This window comes from Syngnathoides biaculeatus, chromosome 9 (genome assembly GCF_019802595.1).
Source record: "Syngnathoides biaculeatus isolate LvHL_M chromosome 9, ASM1980259v1, whole genome shotgun sequence".
In the NCBI taxonomy this organism is placed as follows: Eukaryota; Metazoa; Chordata; class Actinopteri; order Syngnathiformes; family Syngnathidae; genus Syngnathoides; species Syngnathoides biaculeatus.
Window position 1 is genome coordinate 28,681,542 of NC_084648.1, and position 24,900 is coordinate 28,706,441.

The window sequence follows — 24,900 nt, forward strand, 5'->3', positions numbered from 1 at the left end:
AGTTTGCATCTTCTCCCCATACTTGCGTGGGTTTTTTTCCGGGTCCTCCAGTTTCCACCCATGTTAAAAAAAACATGCATGTTAGGTTAAGTGGAAACTTTAAAGCGCCAGAATGTGTGAATGTGAATGGTTGTCGAATTCTATGTGCCCTACTGTTGGGTTGCAAGCAGTTCAGTGTGTACCCTGAGTCTTGCCTAAAGATAGTTGTGATAGGCTCCAGCACATCCGCAACCCTAGTAAGGATAAGTAGTGCAGAAAATGGATGGATGAATATCTGGAAAAGAAAAATCACATTAACTGGGGATCGGGTGGGGAGTGGGCATTTTGGCTACTGCGGTAAGAAGGTACTGAAGAATAATCTGGGAAAATCATGTCAATAGGGCAGGACGACTGGAGGGTACAGAGGGTGATGAAGTTGGGGTGAGCTGTGATCTGAGCAGCTCATATTTGCAAAGAAAGACAGGAAGCTATCACAATAGAAGTAGAAGGTGAAAACAAGCACCCACAGGAGTGGTGGAGCCTATCCCAACCAACTTCAAGCAGGAGGCGGCATCCACCTGAACTGGTTTGCCAACCAATTGTAGAGCACATAGCAACAAAAAATCATTTGCAATCACAATCACACCTAAGGGTAATTTAAAGCCTCCAACTAACCCATGACTTTGGGATCTGGAAGTAAACCAGAAGTAAACCAGAGTAGGTCAGAAGAAGATCAAGCTGTCACGGTGCGGGGCTCAAGGGTGGACCCTTGTAGGCACTGCTCATGCGCAGCAGTGTCCTCCGAGCTGCTTCCCAGGTCCGTTTGCAGCGTCGCACCACGGCCAGGGATGACGGGACCGCGGAGTCTGTGACCAGTGGAGGAAACAGGGACGGAGGGTAGCCAGTCCAAACAATCCGTAGTACCAGTACGAATGGGCTTACGAGGGTGGTCAGTGGACAGGCGTGGGTCGGTGCACGGAGATCAGAAGTCAGGAAAGGTGTGCACCTTCTGATTAGCTGGCCACGCCCAGCCCCGGCTGGAATCCAGGAGCATGACACAAGCTACCTTCATCGACTTTAGACTTCTCATTTGACTATGCAACTATGGAATGCTCATGACAACCCCATACAAACATTATGCATTTTTCAATTGCCTACTAATGCCCTTAGTTTAAACTATCCAAAGTTCAGAGAAGTAACAACAGCAACAAAAACAATTATCGTCATGTTAAATTCCTGACAAGATGGATTGGTAATGCGGAAGTGAATTAAATCTCTAAGGGCCTACTCCACCGCCCATCTACTTCTTCCCTGAAGAGAAAAGCCCCAGTTTGAGTCTTCACTTACATCATCAAAGGGCCCCCCTGTCTCATGTAATATTAAAATGTGCTAAATCAGTAGCAAACAGCGGCAGCGATGTTTACACAGCATCAGCACCAGCTTGTGAATCCACATCGAGCGGCTGCCTTTGTATTCAAAGCATTAGGATGCTTTGACACCTATGGGTGGTGACAAGATTATAGCATAGCCTCACTGCTTTACAAGATGTCTAATTTGAGCACACGACATGTCACTTCTTCATAGGCCTTTATGATGCCAAACATTTAGTGAGTTATTTTATATAAAGCAATGCATTGTAATTGGTAGATAGCTTTGTGAATGTTTGGGGTAAAAAAAGGCAACTGATGATAAAAAATAAAACACCCATCCCACCCATCATTGACAGGCAGAATGACACTGATATGACAGAAAAATAGTAATGTAGTTATTATTGCAACGGTAGACCATGAAGGTCCGGAAAGCACTCTTTGCCGGTCTCAACACAATCCACACCGGCATCGAGTTCCTGACAATCTATTTGCTTTATTTTATTGTCATTCTCGTCGTGAAACTGGTTCTATTAGTGTTTATGGGTGTTGGAATTTTTCCTTAATTAGACCTAGCCTGTATCTGATGCATTGTCAATCGAATCTGCTTACGGTTTTACACTTTATTAGCAATTGTGTCATTAAGTAATTACATTTCAAATTCGGTCCACCGGGCTGGCTAGTTGGCCCACAATGTCAGAATTTTACCATCCTCCATAGATGGGAAGTAACAATGCACTGAGTCAGAACAACAACACTAAAAACACAGACGTTAACAATGAGCGCATGGATCATTGATGAGAACTATAGGTAGACACGACATGCCCCGTTCAGCTGCATGCCTATGAGGAAGCTAAGCTTGTGGGGACAAACTGTCATTCCATGTTTGTGGTTAGGAAGAAAACCAAAATACTGTTACAAGGGAATCTGTAAACTGAGCCGTATATGGTTGTTTTGGTTTGTTTGTTTTTAAGGCTTCAACACGTCGCTTGGCCAAGTTGGCATAGCACACTACCATATGTATTTTTTCTATCCGTATCTGTGGCAGGGATGATCACATGTTTGTGTTTGCCTATGGAGGGAGGAACACAAGCAGGAGCGTGCAATTGAAAACGCCACGAAAAGCCAATAAATCGTCACACTTCTTTACCTAGAAAAAACTTTTGAAAGTTGTCTGTGCTTTCTCAAAATACACAAGTTTTTTTTTTTTTTTTTTTTTTTTAAATTCAGAAATTACAGTGAAGAAATTAAGTATTTGAACACCCTGCTATATTGCAAGTTCTCCCACTTAGAAATCATGGAGGGGTCTGAAATTTTCATCGTAGGTGCATGTCCACTGTGAGAGAGATAATTTAAAAAGAAAAATCCAGAAATCACAATGTATGATATTTTTAACGATTTGTGTGATACAGCTGCAAATAAGTATTTTAACATTTTAGAGAGGTCAAACGTTTTCTGTAGTTGTTCACCAGGTTTGCACAAACTGCAGGAGGAATTTTGGCCCACTCCTCCACACAGATCTTCTCTAGATCAGACAGGTTTCAATTTTGTCTCTGGTGTCTTTTGACAGCTCTTTGATCATGGCCATGTTACAAGTTTGAGTCTTGAATACTGTACATAAGGATTGGAACACAGAATAGTATGCTGTTGTAGCTCAATGGGTACAGTAATATATTTGGTCTCAACGGAATTAACTTGCAACAATGCTTTGTTTGACCAGCAATATGGTGAAATAAACATAAACCTTGTGGTTTTATGACGTAGGTGCATGAGCTCGACACCGTACATAGTGGTATGTTGTGAAAAAAGATATTCATGAAAAAAGACTTTGTATTTACGTACTTTTTTTGCCCAAACAGTGATCGTACCATGGCATGGTTGGTTGACTTCATGCCACACAGAAGTGAAGCAGTTACATAAAAAAAAAAAAGTGGTCATACAAGTAAATATTAGTTTAGTGATTCAAAGGATTGGTAAATCCTACAAACATAAAAATGTGAACAATATAGTTTTGAGTTTGTAAAGTCAATGACAGACTGCTATTTTTTTTAACATACCCCTTTCAACAAATTGCCAAATTGCAGAGCCTTAAGAGTGTGTATATCATGAATGCTGAGTCTTGTTGATTTTCTGCTGCACCTACTGGGGAGTTGTTTGACATGTAGCAATAAAAAATATATCCTGAAAATGTAGATTCATCTGGTTAGTCACATTGGACTGCTATTATTTTGAGCACTACTGTATCATCTTACTTGTCAAATTGTTAAATGGAAGCAATTTCCATGGTTTTGGTATGGATTCAGGAGTTTAATTTTGTTGAATGGTGATTGAGGTTCTCGGGAATTGAAATGAAATTCCTTTCATTTTATTTTGTTTTGTTTGGTTTTGTTTTTATTGTGTGTGCCCTCTTTGGCTGTTAGATCAATCACAATGAAAAATCTGCATCCCCGTTATGCCAGAAAAATTTTACTGTCACCGTGGAGTCTTTTTCATTTTTTTTTTTTTAGTATTTTAATTGAAGTTTATTGAGGATCAGAGTAGATCATTTGGACAGAACAGAATTTCTATGAGGGGAGTAAAGAGAAAGATGAGGCACTAACTGTGAACAGATTGAGAAAAGCAAATCATTACATATCTAAAACAAGGAAAAAATAAATGTGGATTTTACCTGGGACTGTAGTGGTGGACCATGTGAAGGAACGATGGGACAAATACATCAGAATCAGCTTTATTGTCCAAATGTGTCACAACACACAAGGAATTTGTCTCTGGTAGTCAGTGCCACCCTGGTACGACGTTTAGAACATAGAACAAACAAATTAATAAGAACAAAGAACGAGACATTCAAGATGCAGTCTTGTTCATTTAGAACAGCTAAGAGTGCGTCAACCCCTCCACATTATGTTAAGCTTATACAGAGTGACCTTACTCGATCGCAAATCACATGAGTTTTTTGTTGCAATAAGTGAATGATCCCACACCCACTGAAAGAATCCTATGGGTGTGTACCTATGGACTGACATATGCAAGTAAATTTTCACTGTTGTGGGCTAACAGAAATGTCCTATAAATGATATGCCTGCATCTTGGAGGCTAAGGACCCCACTCAATCAATGACGATCGGGGTCCACCCGAGAGCAGTCCTATGAACAGGACACACGGCCACAGGGACCTAATGCCCCCCATGCCCCCACCCCACCAGCATCCCACACGTGGGTGTATGTGTTGCATTAAAAGAAAAAAGGAGATGAGTGTGTGTAGTGGATTTTTAATCTAGGGGAACAGGCAGAGTGGAAGGTGAGAGCACTTGGACAAGGAAACAACACTGGCGAGCTGGGACCCTGTCCAACACCCTTAACCCCAACCCCTCGTCAGCCCCCCATGAGCCCTTTCACATAGATGTGTGTCCAGGTATGATAAGTGAGAAAATATTTACAGTGAGTAGTGTGAGTGTGTGCTAAGTGAATGATTAAGAGGCTCGACTCATGCAGGTCAGTCCCATCAGATCGGACAACCATTGAGGAAGTGGGCTGCCACATTAAGACCCACAGCACAAACCCCATTACCCACCCCCGAGGGTAGGAGGTGGACTCCCTCAGACCAAGCTGATCTGGGGGAGCAAAAAAAACAGGGGTCCCCTGCTGTGTAGATTTGTTTTCGCCCCTCGGGGGAAGAGGTGGAAGTGACCACAGAGGGACGCAATGAATAGAGAGAAGACGAGCTCCCTTATCCCTGAAATCGGGATTGGGATTGGGTAAAAACAACAACGGACAACAACTACAAGGAATACAGAAGTCAAGAGTCAATTTTCACAAAGTGTTCTTGGTATTGTCAGGAGGCACCCGACCCAGGCAAATAAATCAAGAGTCTCGATTTAACATGTTGAGGAAAGCTGACCAATGTATATAATAGTTTTTTCTTTGTTCTACAGACACTATTTTTAATTGAATAGATTTTATGATGAGATTTAGCCACTGATTAATATTAATAGCTTGTTTGTTTTTCCAGTTTAATGGAATTGTTTTCTTAGCAGTAGTTCACATTACTAGTAATGATTATATATTTTAGGAAGGTTGATTTTGCTCAAGTATATAGAATCTTCGGAAAGTGTAATCCCGAAGTTCAAAATTTGAGAGAGTTTTTGTGTAACCAAAGTCGAGAAGCAATGACTTGGTATGCATTCCCTTATAGCATGAAATGGGTATCTGGCGTATTTTTGGAGCAGTGCACACATACAGTGAAGAAAATAAGTATTTGAACACCCTGCTATATTGCAACTTCTCCCACTTAGAAATCATGGAGCGGTCTGAAATTTTCATCGTAGGTGGATGTCCACTGTGAGATGTCCACTGTGAGAGAGATAATCTAAAAAGAAAAATCCAGAAATCACAATGTATGATTTTTTTTAATGATTTATTTGTGTAATACAGCTGCAAATAAGTATTTGAACACCTGAGAAAAACAATGTTAATATTTGGTACAGTAGCATTTGTTCGCAATTACAGTGGTCAAACATTTCCTGTAGTTGTTCACCAGGTTTGCATACACTGCAGGAGGGATTTTGGCCCACTCCTCCACAGTGATCTTCTCTAGATCAGACAGGTTTCTGGTCTGTGCTGAGAAACACAGAGTTTCAGCGCCCTACAAAGATTTCCTATTGGGTTTAGGTCTGTAGACTGGCTAGGCCACACCAGAACCTTGATATGCTTTTTACTGAGCCACTCCTTGGTTTTCCTGGCTGTGTGCTTCGGGTCATTGTCATGTTGAAAGACCCAGCCACGACCCATCTTCAATGCTCTGACTGAGGGAAAGAGGTTGTTCCCCAAAATCTCACAATACATGGCCGCGGTCATTCTCTCCTTCATACAGTGCAGTCGTCCTGTCCAATGTACAGAAAACACTAACAAAGCATGATGCAACCACCCCCATGCTTCACAATAGGGATGGTGTTCTTGGGATGGAACTCATCATTCGTCTTCCTCCAAACGCGGTTAGTGGAATTATGACCGAAAAGGTTCCATTTTGGTGTCATCTCACCACAAAACTTTCTCCCATGACTTCTCTGTATCATCCAAATGGTCATTGGCAATCTTAAGGCGGGCCTTGACACATGATGGTTTAAGCAGGGGAACCTTCCGTGCCATGCATGATTTCAAACTATGATGTCTGAGTGTATTACCAACAGTCATCTTGGAAATGGAGGTCCCAGCTCTTTTCAGGTCATTGACCAAGTCCTTTTGTGTAGTCCTGGGCTGATTTTTCACCTTTCTAAGGATCATTGAGACCCCACAAGGTGATATCTTGCATGGGGCTCCACTCCGATTGAGATTGACCGTCATGTTTAGATTCTTCCATTTTCTAATGATTACTCCAACAGTGGACCTTTTTCTTTACCAAGCTACTTGGCAATTTCTCCGTAGCCCTTTCCAGCCGTATGGAGTTGTACAATTTTGTCTTTGGTGTCTTTGGACAATTCTTTGGTCTTGGCCATGCTACAGATTTGAGTCTTACTGATCGTATGGGGTGGACAGGTGTTTTTTTGCAGCTAACAACCTAACACAGGTGCATCTGATTCAGGATAATATAGTGGGGGTGGACTTTAAGAGGCGGACTAACAGGTCTTTGAGGGTCAGAATTCTAGCTGATAGACAGGTGTTCAAATACGTATTTGGAGCTGTATCACACAAATCGTTAAAAAAAAATCACACATTGTGATTTATGGATTTTTCTTTTTAAATTATCTCTCTCACAGTGGACATGTACCTACGATGAGAATTTCAGACCCCTCCATGATTTCTAAGTGGGAGAACTTGCAGTATAGCAGGGTGTTCAAATACGTATTTTCTCCACTGTATATCCAATGAGAAAAGGCAATTTTATGCATCTTGTACTGAGTAAAATGTACTCAATGGAGAACTTTATATTGTACGAGCTTTGGATTTGTATTTTTGTCACTCTAAATGTATTGATGATATGTTCTGTTATATTGAGAGGAAAAAAATAACCCACACAGGGACGGAGAGAACATCCAAACTCCACACAGGCAAGGCCAGGATTGAATGCTGATCCTCAGAACTGTGAGGCCAAGCTTTACAGCTACTTCACTGAGCTGCCCAAATGATCACAAATGATGACATTTCAGTTATTTTCTGTTCATAGGCCTTTGGTAAAAACTGTCAGAGGTTGATAGACATATGTTGCACTCAATTGAGAGTGCTTTTCCTTTTGAATTATCTGACTCAAGTTCCCAGAAACCAACCACACATGCATTGGACACTGCAGAAACATTATTTACTTTATTCATTTAAATGACTCTATAAACTTATTTATAGATTTATTAATTACGTGTGTGTGTGTGTCTGTGTGTGCGCGCGCGTGTGTGTGTGTGTGTGCATATGTGCAAGAGAGCAATATTAAGATTGCAGAGTGGCACATATCCTCAAATACAGTGATTTAGGAGCATTACAAAGTGCTGATGTTGTCATATGTGCTGCCAAAACAACAATGAAAACATCTTCATCTTAGCACAAAGTGGTTCCTCAAGTTAGAATAGGGTTCAAATTTCCATGATTGAGCAGGCGCTAGACTGCACTGCATTATAAAACTTGTTTTTCGGGCACTCAGGCGGCTATGGGCCCCGCAAAATGAATCATTTTGATGTGGCTGTAAAGAGTTTGTGAGCAGTCAAGGAACTGTCTTGTGCCCTCTGATTGGTAAACGAGTGACCATGTTTGATTGGCGCAATAGTGCCCTTGGCGCAACATCAAGATGAAGTCAAAAAATTGATGTCGTACTCATTTTAATGATTGTAACAGAGTAAAAATAGTCATTTTTCTTACCTTAAATATTTCTTTTGGCTTGTCCCTTTCGAGGTCGCCACAGCGTGTCATCTGTCTCTGTAAAAGTAAAAAAATGGCAGTGGATGTAACTTGAGTAACTGTAATGCAGAAAATGTACCCACTCCTGAATACTGTATACGGAATATTAAACAAAGTAAGGGATTATGCGGATTAAAAAAAACTTATTTGTGTGACAGACAACCATCTGACAACCTAATAGAGAATCATTGCATTCTGACCATCGTAAAAGACAATATTAGAGCCAAGCCCAATGCTGAGGACAATGGTCACTGTTGCTTAATGTATTTTGCTGAACATGCACTTGTATACAGTATATATAGCAAACATGGTGTATGGATTTTGCTTCATCAGTGACTGAGGAGAATAAGCTCAAGGTTATCTTGTGTGCTTTTCTTTAACTTTGTTGTTCTACGCTAGTATCAGGGTTGTGCCAAAGTGTTTTTCCAGTTCCTCACTTGTTCCTTATTTTTGTGTTTTGAAATCACATGTGATAATAGGAATATCTTATATTTGCACGTGGCTGTTATAATATAAACTCTCATTGCCAATTTTGTCATAAAACACTGTACCAGACTGTGCTTTCTTTATCACTATGACAACAAATTCCCTGTGCGTAACAAAGCTGAGTTTCACTTTTGTCAGTCACTGAGGTGTTTTACTATTTAACAATATGAAACTAAATAAGGAAGTATTTTCAAATATCCACAGGGGGTTTTGGTTGTAATCTGGGGATTTTTTGGGGGGTAAATTGTTCTTTGTCAGATCTATTTTTTGTCTTTCTTGTTAATGGACAAACATCTTCCAATCTTTACACAAAGTTTCTTTTGGCAATACTGATGTGAATGTAGTACCTCTCACTACTCTCACAGCTATGAAATATAACAAATAGAAGTGAGTAGACGTTGCACCAATTGTGATATTGCTCTAAGGAGACATTATGGAAAATTCACAGTGACTACATTCCCTTGCATACAGCAAGTCAATCATTTGTAAGCTTCTTATGCGAAAATGAGTCTGTAAGTATGCCGTTAAGGTTTTGCCTGTTGTGAGGATGCAGTGAGGTATGTGTTTGTGGTGTGTTCAGATGCACAATTCCACACGGTAAGTGGCAAGAGTAATTTGGCAGTCCCACCTCCATGAATAGAATTCATCGGCTACTCTAAAAATAGACTTAAAATGTGGTATGTTTGATCCTTAACCAAAATGTTGAACAGACATGTATATTTAGAGACTTGGGAACTAATTTGAGTGAAAAAAAAAAGTCAAAATATGTCTTTTTCAGTTTCTAGCAAGCAGAGCAATGGAAATTGAAATAATGTACAAGAAATACCCCAATGCGAACTGTAGGTTAGCTCAGCTCTGGCTCAATTTTTAAAGCATGGTTCTCTGTCATACTTTCACCAACCATCTTAGTTCTTCGATTTTCACAGGCTTCTGCTCCCTCCAGTGAAGTGTAACGAACATTTTTTTGGGAACGTTAACTTTTTCAGCTATGAAAATGGATTCAGGTTGAGAAAATTCATCATCCCAAAGTTGGTTTCTACATTTATGTGGTGTTGCATGGCTAGGCTGATAGTAATTTAAACCGTCTTTTTTTTCCCATCTAACTTTTTAAAGCATTGTTATCCATCCATGCATTTTCTATACCACTTATCCGCCTGAGCATCACAGAGATCTGCTGCCTATCCAGCTGACTTAGGGCGAAATGAAGATTAGGTTCAAAGCTTCAACTATGATTATCATCATCATTGCGAAAAATTCAAATAGCTAAATAGTTTTTTTTTTTTTTTTTCAAAAGCAAAAAACATTCATCAGACATGGAATTGAAGCTGATTGATTCAAACAGTGTGCTATTGGAGCAGACCTGACCCAAATGCATAGAATGTATAAAGCTGCATAAAATGCTTCTACATATGCTCAAGGCAATGTTTATCATATGGGCAAATCCATGCAGTCATTTTCAGTTTTATCATGCTAAATTATGTAAAACACAGATATGCACACATTAAAAACTGCTGTGGCTGTTTCTAGTGCCACTTAGGGATCACATGCTCAAATAAATGAGCATTGAAGTTCATCAATCACCACTGGACAAGAATATTGGAAGTGGATTCATATGAGGGGCTTCATTTGAAATTGCCTTTACAGAGGGCTTCATGTTTGACAATAAATTGATAGATAATTCATAAGGAAGTGATGCGTTACTTTGTGGGTGCATGAGCATTCGTGTGTGTCCTGAGATTCATTCTCACATATAGTATGTTGAGTCCTCTATAACATAAACTCATAAACTTGTCATTTTTGCCAAATTTTTAGTAGCAAAATCCAGCTCAAATCAACCAGATTTTTAAACAAGGCCTCTATTTAAAAGGCTTTCATTTGTTGAATGGTTATGTAAGGACAGAATGTGACACTCATATGTCTGCCGATAGGTCAGCAGAGCATTGTTAACTGGATACAATTGGAAGTGAATGTCTAAATGCCTTTGGAACTCTCCTTTTCTTCTTAGTTCCCATTAATTGTACATTGTAGTGAGATATGGAACTAACTGTTCTCTACCTTAGTATTCATATGATAGACACCTCTCCCTGAATTTGGATGGAAAAAAAGTGTACGGCTTGGCTCCCTGGAGACCAGGTGACATGGCCGAGCTCAGTTTAAAGTGGACCATTACTGATCTCATCTTTACTGTGCTAAATACAAGCTCAAGTTGTGAAATATTTTTTTAATTTTAAAATTTAATTTCAGTTTTATTAACAACAAACTGGCAGTACAGGCAGACACACTACGCTGGCTTCAAGTTCGGATAGGATCTTGTGAAAATTGACTCAAAATAGATATCTGGTGCTGGTCGCCAGTCTCTTTAAGGTGCTGGTGTAGGCGCAGTGAATGCTTTCGGAACCAACATGCATGAAAATGCAAGGAAAATGTCCAAAAAGTGGGGCTTTCCCTCAGCGAGGCGATGATAACATTACTTCCCTGACATGTTCAGCTATCCCATCTTCAAGCATTCGGGTGGAAAAGATGAAATTGCATGTGTACACGTCATTTGTGCCGTGTCATCTGCGTCATTGGCACCGCCCCACATGGATTCGCATCTATCTGCGCGAACTGCATTCACTTTGTATATAATCACGGCGAATGAAACACGTCCGATGGGTACATAGCGTTTAGAACAGGGGTGTCAAACATACAGCCCGCGGGCCGGATCCGGCCCGTCTGGTGGTTTGGTACGGCCCGGGGAAGAAAGCTGCATTGTATAAAAAAAATATGAATTTTCTTTAAAATTTGTGGTTCTTGTATTATCCGCTAGGGGGTGCAGTGTTTTAGTACGTGCAGACAACATGAAAGCAACACTGCGGCGGAACTAGGACCACCTTGACCTGGTAAAATTGAACGTCTGTACAGCGTCTATTGGCGACAATTGCATTATCTACTTTTCCGTTTGCCTCGCACCCTCATCAGCAAAATGTCTTTGTCAAAAAGGAGAAAAGTAGACACAGAGTGTCGGACTTTTCAAGAAAAATGGACATGTTCTTATATGTTCACAGAGGTGAATGGGAAACCCGTGTGCCTGGTGTGCCAGCAGCAAGTTTCGGTGCTTAAAGAATACAATATTCGGCGCCATTACGAAACTCAGCATGGTGAAAAATACAACAGTTTGCATGGAGAATTGAGAAAACAGAAGGTAAATGAAATGATGGCGCGTCTGAAGAAACAGCAATCTGTTTTCACCCGGAGCCGAGAAGCCAGTGATGCTGCGGTGAAAGCCAGCTACCTAATAGCGAGCCAAATAGCAATGGCATCAAAGCCGTACAGTGATGGAGAGTTCATCAAAAACTGCTTGCTGACGGCTGCTGAAATTGTGTGTCCTGAGAAGTGACATGCTTTCGCCAATATAAGCTTGACAAGAAATACCGTGGCAGACAGGATTTCGAAACTCTCTGCAGATTTGGACCACCAACTAAAACGCAAAGTGAGGTCATTTGTGGCATTTTCTGTTGCGATTGATGAGAGTACTGATATCACGGACGTCGCTCAACTGGCCATATTCATTCGTGGAGTTGACAAGACTTTGAATGTCACAGAGGAGTTTCTCGAGCTGGTGCCGATGATCGACACCACAACAGCTGAGGACATTTTCAGCTCCGTCGTTGGAGCGCTGGACAGAATCGGAGCGGACTGGTCACGCGCCGTAAGCCTGGCTACTGATGGTGCGCCGTCAATGATCGGTAAAAAGGCAGGTGTTGTGACAAAGTTCAGAGATAAAGTACAAGCCGCAAATGGGGGAGGTAATTTTTGGACATTTCATTGCATTTTGCATCAGGAGGCATTATGCAGCAAATCGCTAAGAATGGATCACGTCATGGAGGTGGTTGTCCGAACTGTTAATTTCATCCGAGCCAGAGGTCTCAATCATCGTCAATTTGACAGCTTTCTCAGTGACTGTAACATTATCCACGGTGTGCCTTATCACACGAACGTACGATGGTTAAGCAGAGGTGCTGTGCTAAAGCGCTTCTTTGATATACGTGATGAAATCGGAAAATACATGGAGAAAAAAGGTCAACCTGTTAAGGAATTACAGTGCCATCTGTGGCTGCAGGACCTTGCGTTTATGGTTGACATCACGGAGCACTTGAATATTCTTAACAAAATGTTGCAGGGACGCAAAAAAATCGTAACACAGTATTATGACAGCATACGTGCATTCAAGTTAAAGCTCGGGTTATGGGAGACGCAGGTGGCAAGCGGTGACCCTTCTCATTTTCCCTGTTTAAAAGATATGTGCGCAGCAAGCGTTAATTCTGACGTGAAACGGTACAAAGAGAAGATTTCAGGGCTGTTGATGGAGTTTGAGAAAAGATTTCAGGTTTTTAGCGAACTCAAAACAGATTTTGCAGTTTTTCGCTCACCATTCACAGTCAAAGCTTCTGATTTGCCCGTTGCCATGCAACTTGAAATCATTGATTTGCAGTGTGATGTAGAACTGAAGGACAGATTTGCCTCTGTAAGCTTGGACACATTTTACAAGTACCTCCTACCAGGCTATCCCGCATTGACAGCACTAGCTGCTAAAACATTGTCCATGTTTGGGACAACCTACCTTTGTGAGCAAGTTTTCTCACTAATGAACATTAATAAAACAAAGCTGCGCTCAAAGCTCACACATAAGCATTTGAATGAGATTCTGAAATTGGGTGCTTCTCAGGACATGATGCCTCATATTGATGCACTTGTGCAGGATAAACGATGTCAAGTTTCAAGGGTAAATTCCAAGCAAGACGAATAATTGCTGTGAAAGTTATTCATTTGTTCAAATTGCTTTCCAGATGTTGCTTTCCACAGTTCTCAGGACCGGGTTTCAAATCCCTGCCCCGCCTGTGTGGAGTTTGCATGTTTTCCCCGTGCCCGTGTCAGTTTTCTGTGGGCACTGTGCTTTCTTCCCACTTCCCAAAAACATCAAAAATTAATTGGACACTAAGGGTAGACAAAAAGGGACAGTATGACACTGTGTGTTGCTGGATGAAAATGGAGGGTGAATAGTTTGGAAGCACTGTGGAGCAGCTGTAGAGCATTGGCCTCATAGTTCTGAGGACCGGGGATCAAGTCCCGACGCTACCTGTGTGGAGTTTGCATGTTCCCTCCGTGCCTGCTTGGGTTTTCTCCGGGGAATTTGGTCTCCTCCCACATCCCAAAACATTTATTCATATTATTTGAAGACTCTAAATTGCCCCGAAGTGTTATTGTGAGTGCAGTTGTCTCTCTTTATGTGCCCTGCTATTGGCTAGCCACCAGTTAAGGGTGTATTCACCCTCCTGCTCGATGATAGCTCGGATAGGCACCAGTACTCCTGTGACCCTTGTGACGACAAGCTGTTAAGAAAATGGATGGGTTTAGCTTTCATTTTGTGATTTTAATTAACTTAAAACCCAGAACTTGTATCTTAAGTATCATGTATACTGTTACTTGTAATTTTAATTAACTTAATATCGGAAGAGTACATTCAACCACCACCAGCTAGATACAAACTGGGTGTCACATTAAACTCATTCGTCGTTTTTTTCTTGGATGTATATTTAAACATACATCTTCATACGTTTAGTGATGGCACTTTGCCAACATCCATTTCTGCGCTACTAATTCACATGATGGTTTCAATCTCAAGGCCCTCAGGCTAAATCCAGCTAGTCACAACATTTTCCGTATATTTCAAAGGGTATTCTACTGTGTGCTAGTGCAATGGATTCTACTTGTAACTTCTGTTTTGTTTGTTTGTTTGTTTACATGTTGATGAATAAAAAAAATGATTGGCTTTGAGAGAGAGAGCATTTTATTCCCCTTTTTCTTTAAATAATACTTGAAAGATGACAAAGTGTTTAGAGTCGATATCTTCTTGCCTGAAGACAGTTCTAATGGAAAAACAATTCCAATTAGCACTATGAATTAAGTTCAAGTTTATACAGTACATACAAATTTAAGGCACAAAGACTGAGATTAGACAGATCGTTCATTTGTAGTGACTATGTTTTCAGGCTTCTTTTACCCTTTTGGTTTCTTTGCTAAATTGTCTTGAATAATTCACTCCACTGCTCGGAATTTAGGTCATATAATAACACTGAAATGTGACCATTTTTTTTTCTGTCAATATTAATTGATTTATATATAAGCACACTTTATATTTTCTTACCCAAACAATTTGTGAAATAATTCTTTAGTCAACGTATACTTGATTATTTACTTGCCTTTATTTCAAAATAAGTCATCGATTGCCATGTTGCTAAATCAATGAAGGGGAACTTTAATATAGCTTTACAGTTACAACTATACCAACCATAAAGATGGAGATGATTTTAAACGGTTGATATAAATGACACTTTCATAAATTGAGTTTTCACCAACCCGTTGTATCTCATCATCATTTTTCCTCTGCACTGTGTCACTTGCAAATGTGGTAGGTGACTTGCTTCTGTAACTATGGAAACTACTGCAATTGTTGCAGTCACTGTGGCTTAAATTTCTTTTACCGCTGTCATTGGCTCTGTTGCCTGAATGCATACATGGCATGCCTAGTGAAAGTGGAGTTACTGGCCCACTAAGCTTCTTTTAGTCGCAGTGTATTTTCATTTTATTAATGGGGCAGAAGAAGCCTTCCACTCTCTTACTTGTAGGAACTCTTACCAGCATATCTCAGTCATGTTGGGGGAGAGTGATCCAGCAGGATTCACAACTGATGTAATGTATGTTGAACACATCACAAATTCTAAATTGTTCAGGGGCATTTGACTTCCATTATAGTACTTTAATTTGACACCAAATCCCATCATTATTAAATGTAACTCCCTTTAATATTATCACAGTACAGTAACATTATACTACATCTATCTATCATTCATGAGATTACTGTGAATTCTATCTATCTATCTATCTATCTATCTATCTATCTATCTATCTATCTATCTATCTATCTATCTATCTATCTATCTATCTATCTATCTATCTATCTCTATCTATCTATCTATCTATCTATCTATCATATATAATTTTTTGAAACGATGTTTTGCAGGCAACAACGGCAAAAAGAACATTTTTTTTCTTTTATCTGTTGAATTGGCAGCATGTAGGAGGGCACCTGAGAGTTTGGGTGAGGGTGGACCACATTAAAACAAGAGTATAAGTATTCAAACAAAATACAACAGATTCATCCATCACCCACCCTGGACTGGTTGCCAGGCATTCACAGGGCACAGGGCACAGGAGGAGACAAACAAACAGCCACACTCACAATCACAAGGGGCAATTTAGAGTGTCCAATTAATGTATGTTTTTGGGATGTGGGAGGAAACCCACACAGACACGGGGAGAACATGCAAATTTCACGCCGGCGGCTCCGGGATCGAACCCAGGACCTCAGAATTGTGAGGCCAGCGGTTTCCAGCTGAGCTACCATGCCACCCGCAACTAATTCAATTTTGAACGGTTCTTCAGAACATTGGCTTCTCTTGCCTGTTTCTGTCAGAGACCTGGTAGTGCTCCCTCTGACAGACACAACTGAGACAAATTTGACTTGCGGTAGGAAGCAGTTAAGACTCATTTTCGGTTGAAGATGGTCAATAGTCAGTTTGGATTTGGACTTATAAAAGTTTGTTGTGAAGAATAGCTTTTCATAGAGATATGAGTTCCCTAAGAGGCACATGGTCCACTTGAACATTCTGCGATGCTCAGCTCAAAAATTGTGTGCTCCTTCACTCACCGGCCTGAGCATTGCTTGGAGTTCACAATTGCCCTTCAAGTCATTAAATGTCATGAAAAGTTTTTTTCTTTTTTTTTTTTTTTGGGGGGGGGGAGGTGCCCATCAAAGTAGAAGAGTTAGCCAAGGTTTTAAAATTGGCTTACTGTGTCGTGAGGTTTGCAAACCTGTGCTCAAACTTGTCTTCTTGCTTTACAATGGAATCAGAATGCTTTTAACCACTGAATGGTATGCCTGCATGGATGAGGTCTCTATGCATAAAAGATATGTCAGTATAAGGGACCATCAGGGCCAGAATTCAGGATTACCTCTCACAATTATGACTTAAATACTTTCATACACACTACTGAAATGGTCTTACATGCAACAGTGATTTATTCTTCATCATACAGAGGGTACAGAAAGTTTTCAGACCCCCTTAATTTTTTTTAGTTTTTATTAATATTTCAGTCGTTCTATTGCAGACATTTGCTAAAGTTATCTTTTGTTTTCGGCGAGCATAGGTATCAACACTAGATAAAATAGGATGGTTAATCTTCATGCATAAATGGCCACCATTTTGGAAGGTGCTTTTTCACCATGAACGCAAACTGTTGTTTGCGTTTAGACGAGCAAAAAACAACAGCTTGTATGTACTGTATTGTCGTGTTTGTCTGGCTGACCAAACATGAATATCTCATATCAGTTACATCTTGAGAAAACACTCTGCAGTAAATGGAGGACTACTTTTTACTTTCATTTGATTGACATAATTGTCAAGTCACTGTACTCTTACTTGAGTACATTATTTTGCTACGCTACCCACCTCTAGAGAGGACATCCACTATTGCTACCCTTACGTTTGACCGTCATTTTTGCTCATCAGATAAGCTAGTGTTGTCTTTTGTATTTTCACACTGAGGTGGTACAGATTGTGACCCTGGTTTCGGTCCTAGAGGAACCACAAACAACATGTATCATTGGCAACAAGAGTTGAGTCTCTAGTACATCTTATATTAATTAGGAAACACCTACAATTATAGGGTGAGAAGGTCAAGCTCAGAGTAGAGCCACTGCTCCTCCACATTGAGAGGAGCCAGATGAGGTGGCTCGGGCATCTGTTTAGGATGTCTCCTGGATGCCTCCCTGGTGAGGTGTTCTGGGCACGTCCCACTGGGAGAAGACCCTAGGGATGACCAAGGATACGCTTGAGACAGTACGTCTTTTGTCTTTCCTGGGAACGTCCTGGGTTCCCCTCGGAAGTGCTGGAGGAAGTATTAGGGAGAGGGAATTCTGGGCTTCCCTGGTAAAGCTACTGCCCCTGCAACATGATCTCGGATAAAGGATGAAAATGAATGAATGAACAACTACAATTCTCTAATTAGTTTACATATGTTAATGTTAAATATATTAAGTGATGCAGTGATGTAATGAATTATGTCACAACAGAATGAACTAAAATCTAATTCAGAAATGCCCAATAAAAAAACTGAAAATTACTTTAATCTATTTTCCTGGAGCGTGCATTTGGGAATAGCCTTTAAAGTTGGTAATAGTGAAAAATAAAATGGAGCGGACAATTTTAGTCAGTTTGTTTTCCAGAATAATAGTGCTTCAAGCGAAGGAGGCTATACACGTGGCAAAGCTTGAAGCAGGCATCAGGGGTAGGTGGAGATGGCTCATCTTGGAGGCCAGAACAAAAAAGCAAAAAAAAAAAACAAAAAAAGGAATGAAGCATACTTAATTTTAATCTTAAATTTTACATCGTGTACTTGAGTGGTGGAAAATATATATATATTTTTTTCCGTGAAGAACATTTCTTCATTTTGCCTTATTCTACTCTTTATTCTTCTATATTGCTTAGTTTATTTTAAAACCCCAAAGAATCTCTGCGAGGACCCAAGAGATCCCCCAGAACCCAACCACCCCTTTACAATGTTGTTTTTTCACCCCCATGCCTATGGTGTTTGCATGTCATTACTAAGCACTTCATTAAAAATTGAACATACCTGCTAAACCTGGAAGTTACTTTTTTGTTTTAATTTTGTTATTCATGTTCACAAATGCTCATCAACAAAAATCGATACTAATTGAAAGGGATTTTTACAGCAGAATGATGTTTATTTACTAATCAATGAGACTGTTTTAATAGCATTCCACCACTAACCTCTCGTAAATTGCAGATTACTTTTGCCCGGTCTGCTTTGCTTCACCTTTGTTTTTTTTTTTCTTGCTGATAAGGTTTTTTTTTCTAAAACGTTTTGAAGCAGTGACGCCTGGATATTTTCAAACTTGTGGTACTGTACTTTTTTTTTAGCTATAGTCAGTTGTTGCCATATTCCAGTATTTTTTAAGACTCTCACACAATTACATGAGCGAGGCCTGCTAATCAGCACGGGCCTGCTATTAGCAACAAGACAAGCAATCAAGATGCCTCCCTTTCCACTGGTGTATCTGGCCCAATTACGTCCCAGGAATTGGCTGGTGCTGCCCACCCGACTGACCGTGTCTTCAGCTATGCTGTGCTGGAGTCACAAGAGGAGATTGTGAGAGCAGTAGGTGGCATGAATAATCGCCCGGAGCAGTCAATAGTGGTCTTCTCAAACATAAGCCATTTGTTAAATGCATTGGTTAACAAGTGTATTCTGAATCCTTGCCTATTTTACTTTCATGAGATTAAATGTTGCTGGGACTAAATGGCTTGTCTGGGTGGATTTGTCATGAAAGGTCTGTTTTTCTTACTTGTCTGTTGGGAGCGATATGGTGCTCTGGCCGTGGTATGCCGTGCTGGTGTGTTGTATTGTGGAGGACACCACAAGCCATTATGGTGCAGCCCGCCTTGTCGGGAATGTACAGCAGCATACCGCCAGTCCTGTCCAAGGCACCGCCACTGCCCCTTTAGCAGCAGATTGTCCTCTCAATAACTAAGTGAGTTTGGGAATGGAGGTCATTGTACCTCCACTCTTGCTCAGTTTGGGCCTTGGTGTGAGGGGTCACAAGCCAGGTGTTAATTGGGTGGCCACAGTCACCTGGGTAGGACTAAGGAGAGTGAGGAAATTAAATGTAGTTTCCATTTATTTTATGTGCTACTTAGATTCATTACATACAATAGTTGCTATATGATTCAGAAGTGCAAAGGGGAAAAGGTGTGGCTGATTCAGACTTTTCATACTTTACACACTGGGGTTATTATACTGAATTCTTTGCACGCAGAGACAATCAGGGGCTTGTTAGGAAGATGTGAAGCCGTAGTTTAATCACCTACTAACAGATAATCACTTTCCTCCACCAGTTATCATAATGATAATATTAACATGGGATAGTGTTTTGGGGGCACATGTGCTCAATGCGCATCAGGGAACAACATTAGTATTATTACATGAATAAGTTGACTCACCAATAAGCCACCTATCATGCAGAGTACCAACTTGCAGTCTGCACCCAACTATGCTGTTACTCAGTATGGATGAGTTGTCTGTTGAACCAAGCCACCTTGCTATATTGTTAGTTAATTGCATTTCCACATCACATATGATCTGTACATTGATGAAATGAAATTATGTCTTACTGACATACAAATTCATCATGTGATGGCACTTTCATACCAATGTGTGCTTACATTGGAAATACCAGCTCTCGTGGCAAATTGTGCTTTAGTTTGGGTCTGTTCAACTGCATTGTAAGGGAGTTTGGATATACCTGGCAGACAATTGGATAATCCCGTCACACATGGCTGACATGGCTCAGCTCAGGGTTGACTGAGACCGTTCTGATCGGCCTGCCAACTCCCTCTTGAAGTCCCTAGTCTCTAGGAACCCCAACATGGTCAGCACCTGTGTTGGCACCTGAAATGCATTGCTTCTTGCGTCATTGTAAATTGGATTTTTTTTTACTGTATGCTGTTTTAATTGTGCTTTTAATTTTTCCTCATTGTTTTAAATATTCATCAACTGTTATTTATTTGTTTTTAAATTATTCTAATTATGTAAACCCCATTGACCTTGTGTATGAAATGCACTATAATAAATCAATGCGTTTGCTTTGCTTGATGTATCTTATTCATTTTTAGTACATTTTGTTGGGCCTTGCAGGGTAAATAAGGTTCTTCACTGTGCATCTTTTTCAAAGAAACATCTTTCTAATAGTTTTGATGCGTGTATAATGTAGTGTATATATATTATTTTGTTAAACCTTTGTAATATTGTCATAATGCGAGTAGCAATCATCATTATCATCACATGCAAGCATAACTGTATGAAAAAGATTTAATTTTGCATCTCTAATCATCAGTATATTTTGATTATTATTTATTAGTCTCTTGTTGGATTTTGGATGACAAGTCAGTGGTGTGATAATTGTTAGTAAAAATCCAAATTCTATAAAATGCCAATCATTAATGAGCTCAGTGCATCATATGTGTCCATTTCAGACTGACAACCATTAATAATAGTTGTCTGACACTTCTCTATAAGACCCCAGTCTTTTGTGAATATGAAAAATTTGATAAGAATCATGATTATAAGCCCAGCTTGATGTCAATATAGGTTCAGCAGAAGGCCTGGTTACGAATATTCAATAACCAAGTGCGGTAACAACACTCCTGGGATGGCAGCTGGGAAAGTGGCCTAATCATGACTCCTGAAGGATGCCTTCTGTTGAATATATGTTATGGAAATAGCCTTAAATGCTGCTGGCTGGTCATAAGGCAGAAGCATTCAGGCCATTGTTTCCAATGAAAGGGCCATGTTTTAATGCCTTTCTTTTCAGGGTGGAAATTGAAGATTGAAAGTCTTATTTACAAGGGAAATGTTAAGTATTATTTCGTAAGGAGCAATGGTTGTTCCACTCTTGTAACACTTACTGTTTTATGAAACAGGGCCCAAATTCCACATTTATTATTCACATTTTATAGTGGATCACTACTACATAGGGACAAACTTTTTTTTTTTAATCTTCTGTTGGGACAAGTCGAAAGTTGTAGGAATTTGTCTGATGGTGTGAAAAGTTATAAAGCCTTGGAATTAAAAAGCCGATTTAACTTGTCATTTGTGCACTGTGAATGTTAATACCTATTTAATATTATACTGTTTTCTTGATTTACACTAGGGATAGGCACACTAATCAAGCATTCGATTAATTACCATAACTCATGTATAATGCGCACGCATGTATAATAAGCATCCCCAAAGTTAACCGTATAATTCTGGAAAACCCTTCTAACCGATGTACAATGCATATTTACTTACTTCTGCCTATAAGCTCAAAACATGAAGTACTTTTTCTCTGTATTTGTTAGTTTTTTCAGTTATTCTAGTTAGGCGCTTTATTTTCACAAGACTTACTTTTTATTTACTTCCTTTTATTTTGAAATTCACAGCCCAACTTTATTAAGTGAATGAGAAAGCACATAGTTGTACTCAGATGTTTGATTACTCAGGGAGAAAATGTAAGATGGGAATGCTTAAAAGAAAATATGAAAGGCATCCTAGAATAAATGGAAAGCGGTTACACCAAGAACTGGTCACCAGCCAATCACAATGATTGTGATTTAATGGTATTTAAATTAAACTGTCAAAAGTTTCAGAAAAACATAAGATAACCATGCATAAATTAATGATGGTTGTTGTTCACTCATCAGTCGTATGAAAAAAATATTCACAAATTCTGCCAATATAACTTATGAGCACAATTATACATACATGCAGTCATACCTACCCCTGTGATATTTGAATGAAAGTGTAGGCTAGACCTTTTTCATAACCTCTATTTGTCAGTGGTGTATTAGAATGAAAAGATTAACTTTTCTCATAACCTCTAGGTGGCTTTGGCATATAGGAATCAAAGTTTACACATTTTTCATAATCTCTAAAGGGCAGCAAATATTCATACTTTGTAAAATGTGAAGGTTTTTTTTTTTTTTCAACCATTTTCCCCGATACATATGTACACGGAGCACACTATTGACGTGACAATTTTTGGGATGGGGATGTGCATTATACATGAGGAATTATGGTAATTCCTCAACATTTAACTCAGTTGTATGGAAAGAGTCTTGAACAATCGTGTCTTGAAGCAATTCAGGCAAACTGTCTATTCAACCAGAACAGGTAGAATTGATTTAGTCTTAACTAGTCTGCTGTTTAAAAAGGACCATCAGCCTCTGCAGCTTCTCTGGGCAAAAACTATTCTGCACTATGCTCAGTTTTGTTCCATGTAAAACTTGTATAAGAAATACAGACCCTTTCCAAAAAAAAAAAAAAAAATGGATCATAGTTTATTTTTGATTTTGAATTTCAAGTATTTATTCATCTGGGCGGCACAGTGTCACGACCCATTGGAACGAAGGTAGGACCCAAATGCAGGATTCGTCAGATGCAAGGTAGTTCGGGGAAAAACGTTTATTATTAAATGGTCGGGGATCAGGCAGGGAGTCAGGTGCAGCAGCGGTAGTTGGGACGTCGGCCGAAGAGAGCAGGTGAGCGGGCAGGCAGGAGTCGGTACACGGGAGATCGATCAAGGCAGGCAGAAGTCTCAAAGGAGTCAGGCTTACGGGGTCGGTCAGAGAACAGGCGAAGGTTGGTACACACGGGTTGTTGATCAGGGATACGAGAGTGCTGGAACGGGACATGAACCTCAACGATCTGGCGGAGCACCAGTCGTCATCGGGGTTATATACATGCACGGGATAATCAGCCCCCATGAGGCGCAGGTGTGTGCCTCCCAATTAGCGCGAGTGCGCGGGCACCCGCACAGCCCGGGCTGGAGCGGCAGGGTCATGACAGTACCCCCCCCCCCTCAAAGGCTCGGCTTCCAGACCTGCCTAAACGAAAGAAACAGACACAATAATTAACACATCCAGGGGCGGGCGGAAGGGGGTCCGGAGGAGGCCATGCCCCGCCCAACCCCAGTCTGGTGGCCATTCAGGCTACCAAACGCGAGGCGTCCAGGTGGACAGGTCAGGAGGATGACCCGGACGCCAAGAACCAGGATCCCCATGGGGCGATTCGGGCGGATGACCTCGGTGAGGAACCAAATGGCGAAGCAGGAACCAGACCGAGGCAGGCAACTGCTCCGGATGAGAACCTCCCACGCCGTGGTTGCAAGACGACCAGGGATTGGTCACCAACGAGGCCAGGTCATGAAGCGGCTGGGAACCATCAGGAGCGACAGCACCACCATCGCCACCTCCTCCTGGACAGCAACATGAGAAGACGGTGGCACCATCGCCACCTCCTGGATGGGAACGTGAGAAGGCAGCGGTGCCATCGCCACCTCTTGGACAGGAATGTGAGGCAGCGGCGACATCACCATCTCCTCCTGGACGGAAACGTGAGAGGGCAGCGGCGCCATCGCCACCTCCTGGACGGCAACGTGAGGCGGTGGCGACATCATCCTCACCACCTCCTCCTGGACAGGAACGTGAGAAGGCGGCACCAACGCAACCATCGCCACCTCCTCCTGGACAGCAACATGAGACGGCGGCGGCACCATCGCCACCTCCTGGACGGGAACGTATGGGCGTGCACTTCGCCGTCGTAGCAGGAACGGATCGGACAGGCTTGGTCCTCCGGCAGTCGGTCTACCTTGCGTTGGTCCCGGCGACGCCGGGTCTTTCCTGCTGGGTCTTGTTTTGGCCGGATCGTCCTGTCACGACCCATCGGAACGGAGGTAGGACCCAAATGCAGGGGGACACGGGAGACGCAGAGGTAATTTGGGATAAACATTTATTATTTGAAGGTCGGGGATCGGGCAGGCAGTCAGGTGCAGCAGCAGTAGTTGGGACGTCGGGCGAAGAGAGCAGGTGAGCGGGCAGGCAGGAGTCGCTACAAGGGAGAACGATCAAGGCAGGCAGAAATGACAAAGGAGTCAGCCTTACGGGGTCGCTCGGAGAACAGGCGGAGGTCAGTTCTCACGGGTTGACGGGATACGGAAGTACTTGAACGGGGCATTAAGCTCAACGATCTGGCGGAGCACCAGTCGTCATCGGGGTCCTATATATATACACGGGATAATCAGCCCGCATGAGGCGCAAGTGTGTGCCTCCCAATTAGTGCGAGCACGCAGGCACCCGCACAGCCCGGGCTGGAGCGGCAGGATCATGACACACGGTGGTACAACTGGAAAGCGTTGGCCGCACAGTTCTGAGGACCCGGGTTCAATCCCGGCCCTCCATGTGAGGAGTTTGCATGTTCCCCCCATGCCTGCGTGGGTTTTCTCTGGGCACTACAGTTTCCTCCCACATTCCAAAGGGATGCATTAATTGGACACTCTAAATTGGCCCCAGATGTGATTGTGAGTGCGACTGTTGTCTGTCTCGGTGTGCCCTGCGATTGGCTGGCAACCAGTTCAGTGTGTAGCCTCCCTCCTGTCCACTGATAGCTGGAATAGGCTCCAGCACTCCCGCACCCTCGTGAGGATAAGCAGCTAAGAAAATGGATGGATGAATGGACATCAAACAAAATAG

General features: G+C 41.4%; 2 protein-coding genes across 3 annotated transcripts in view; both read left to right on the forward strand.

Moving 5' to 3' along the window:
• Window positions 1–24,900, forward strand: part of ctnna2 (catenin (cadherin-associated protein), alpha 2) — a 385,655-nt gene that overhangs the window by 267,405 nt on the left and 93,350 nt on the right. The gene's annotated exons all lie outside the window — the stretch shown is intronic.
• Window positions 12,153–12,941, forward strand: LOC133506512 (general transcription factor II-I repeat domain-containing protein 2-like; the record flags this gene model as incomplete). The annotated part of the gene is made up of 1 exon (XM_061830732.1): window positions 12,153–12,941. A coding segment is annotated over one exon (789 nt), but the record flags the coding sequence as incomplete, so codon positions are not given.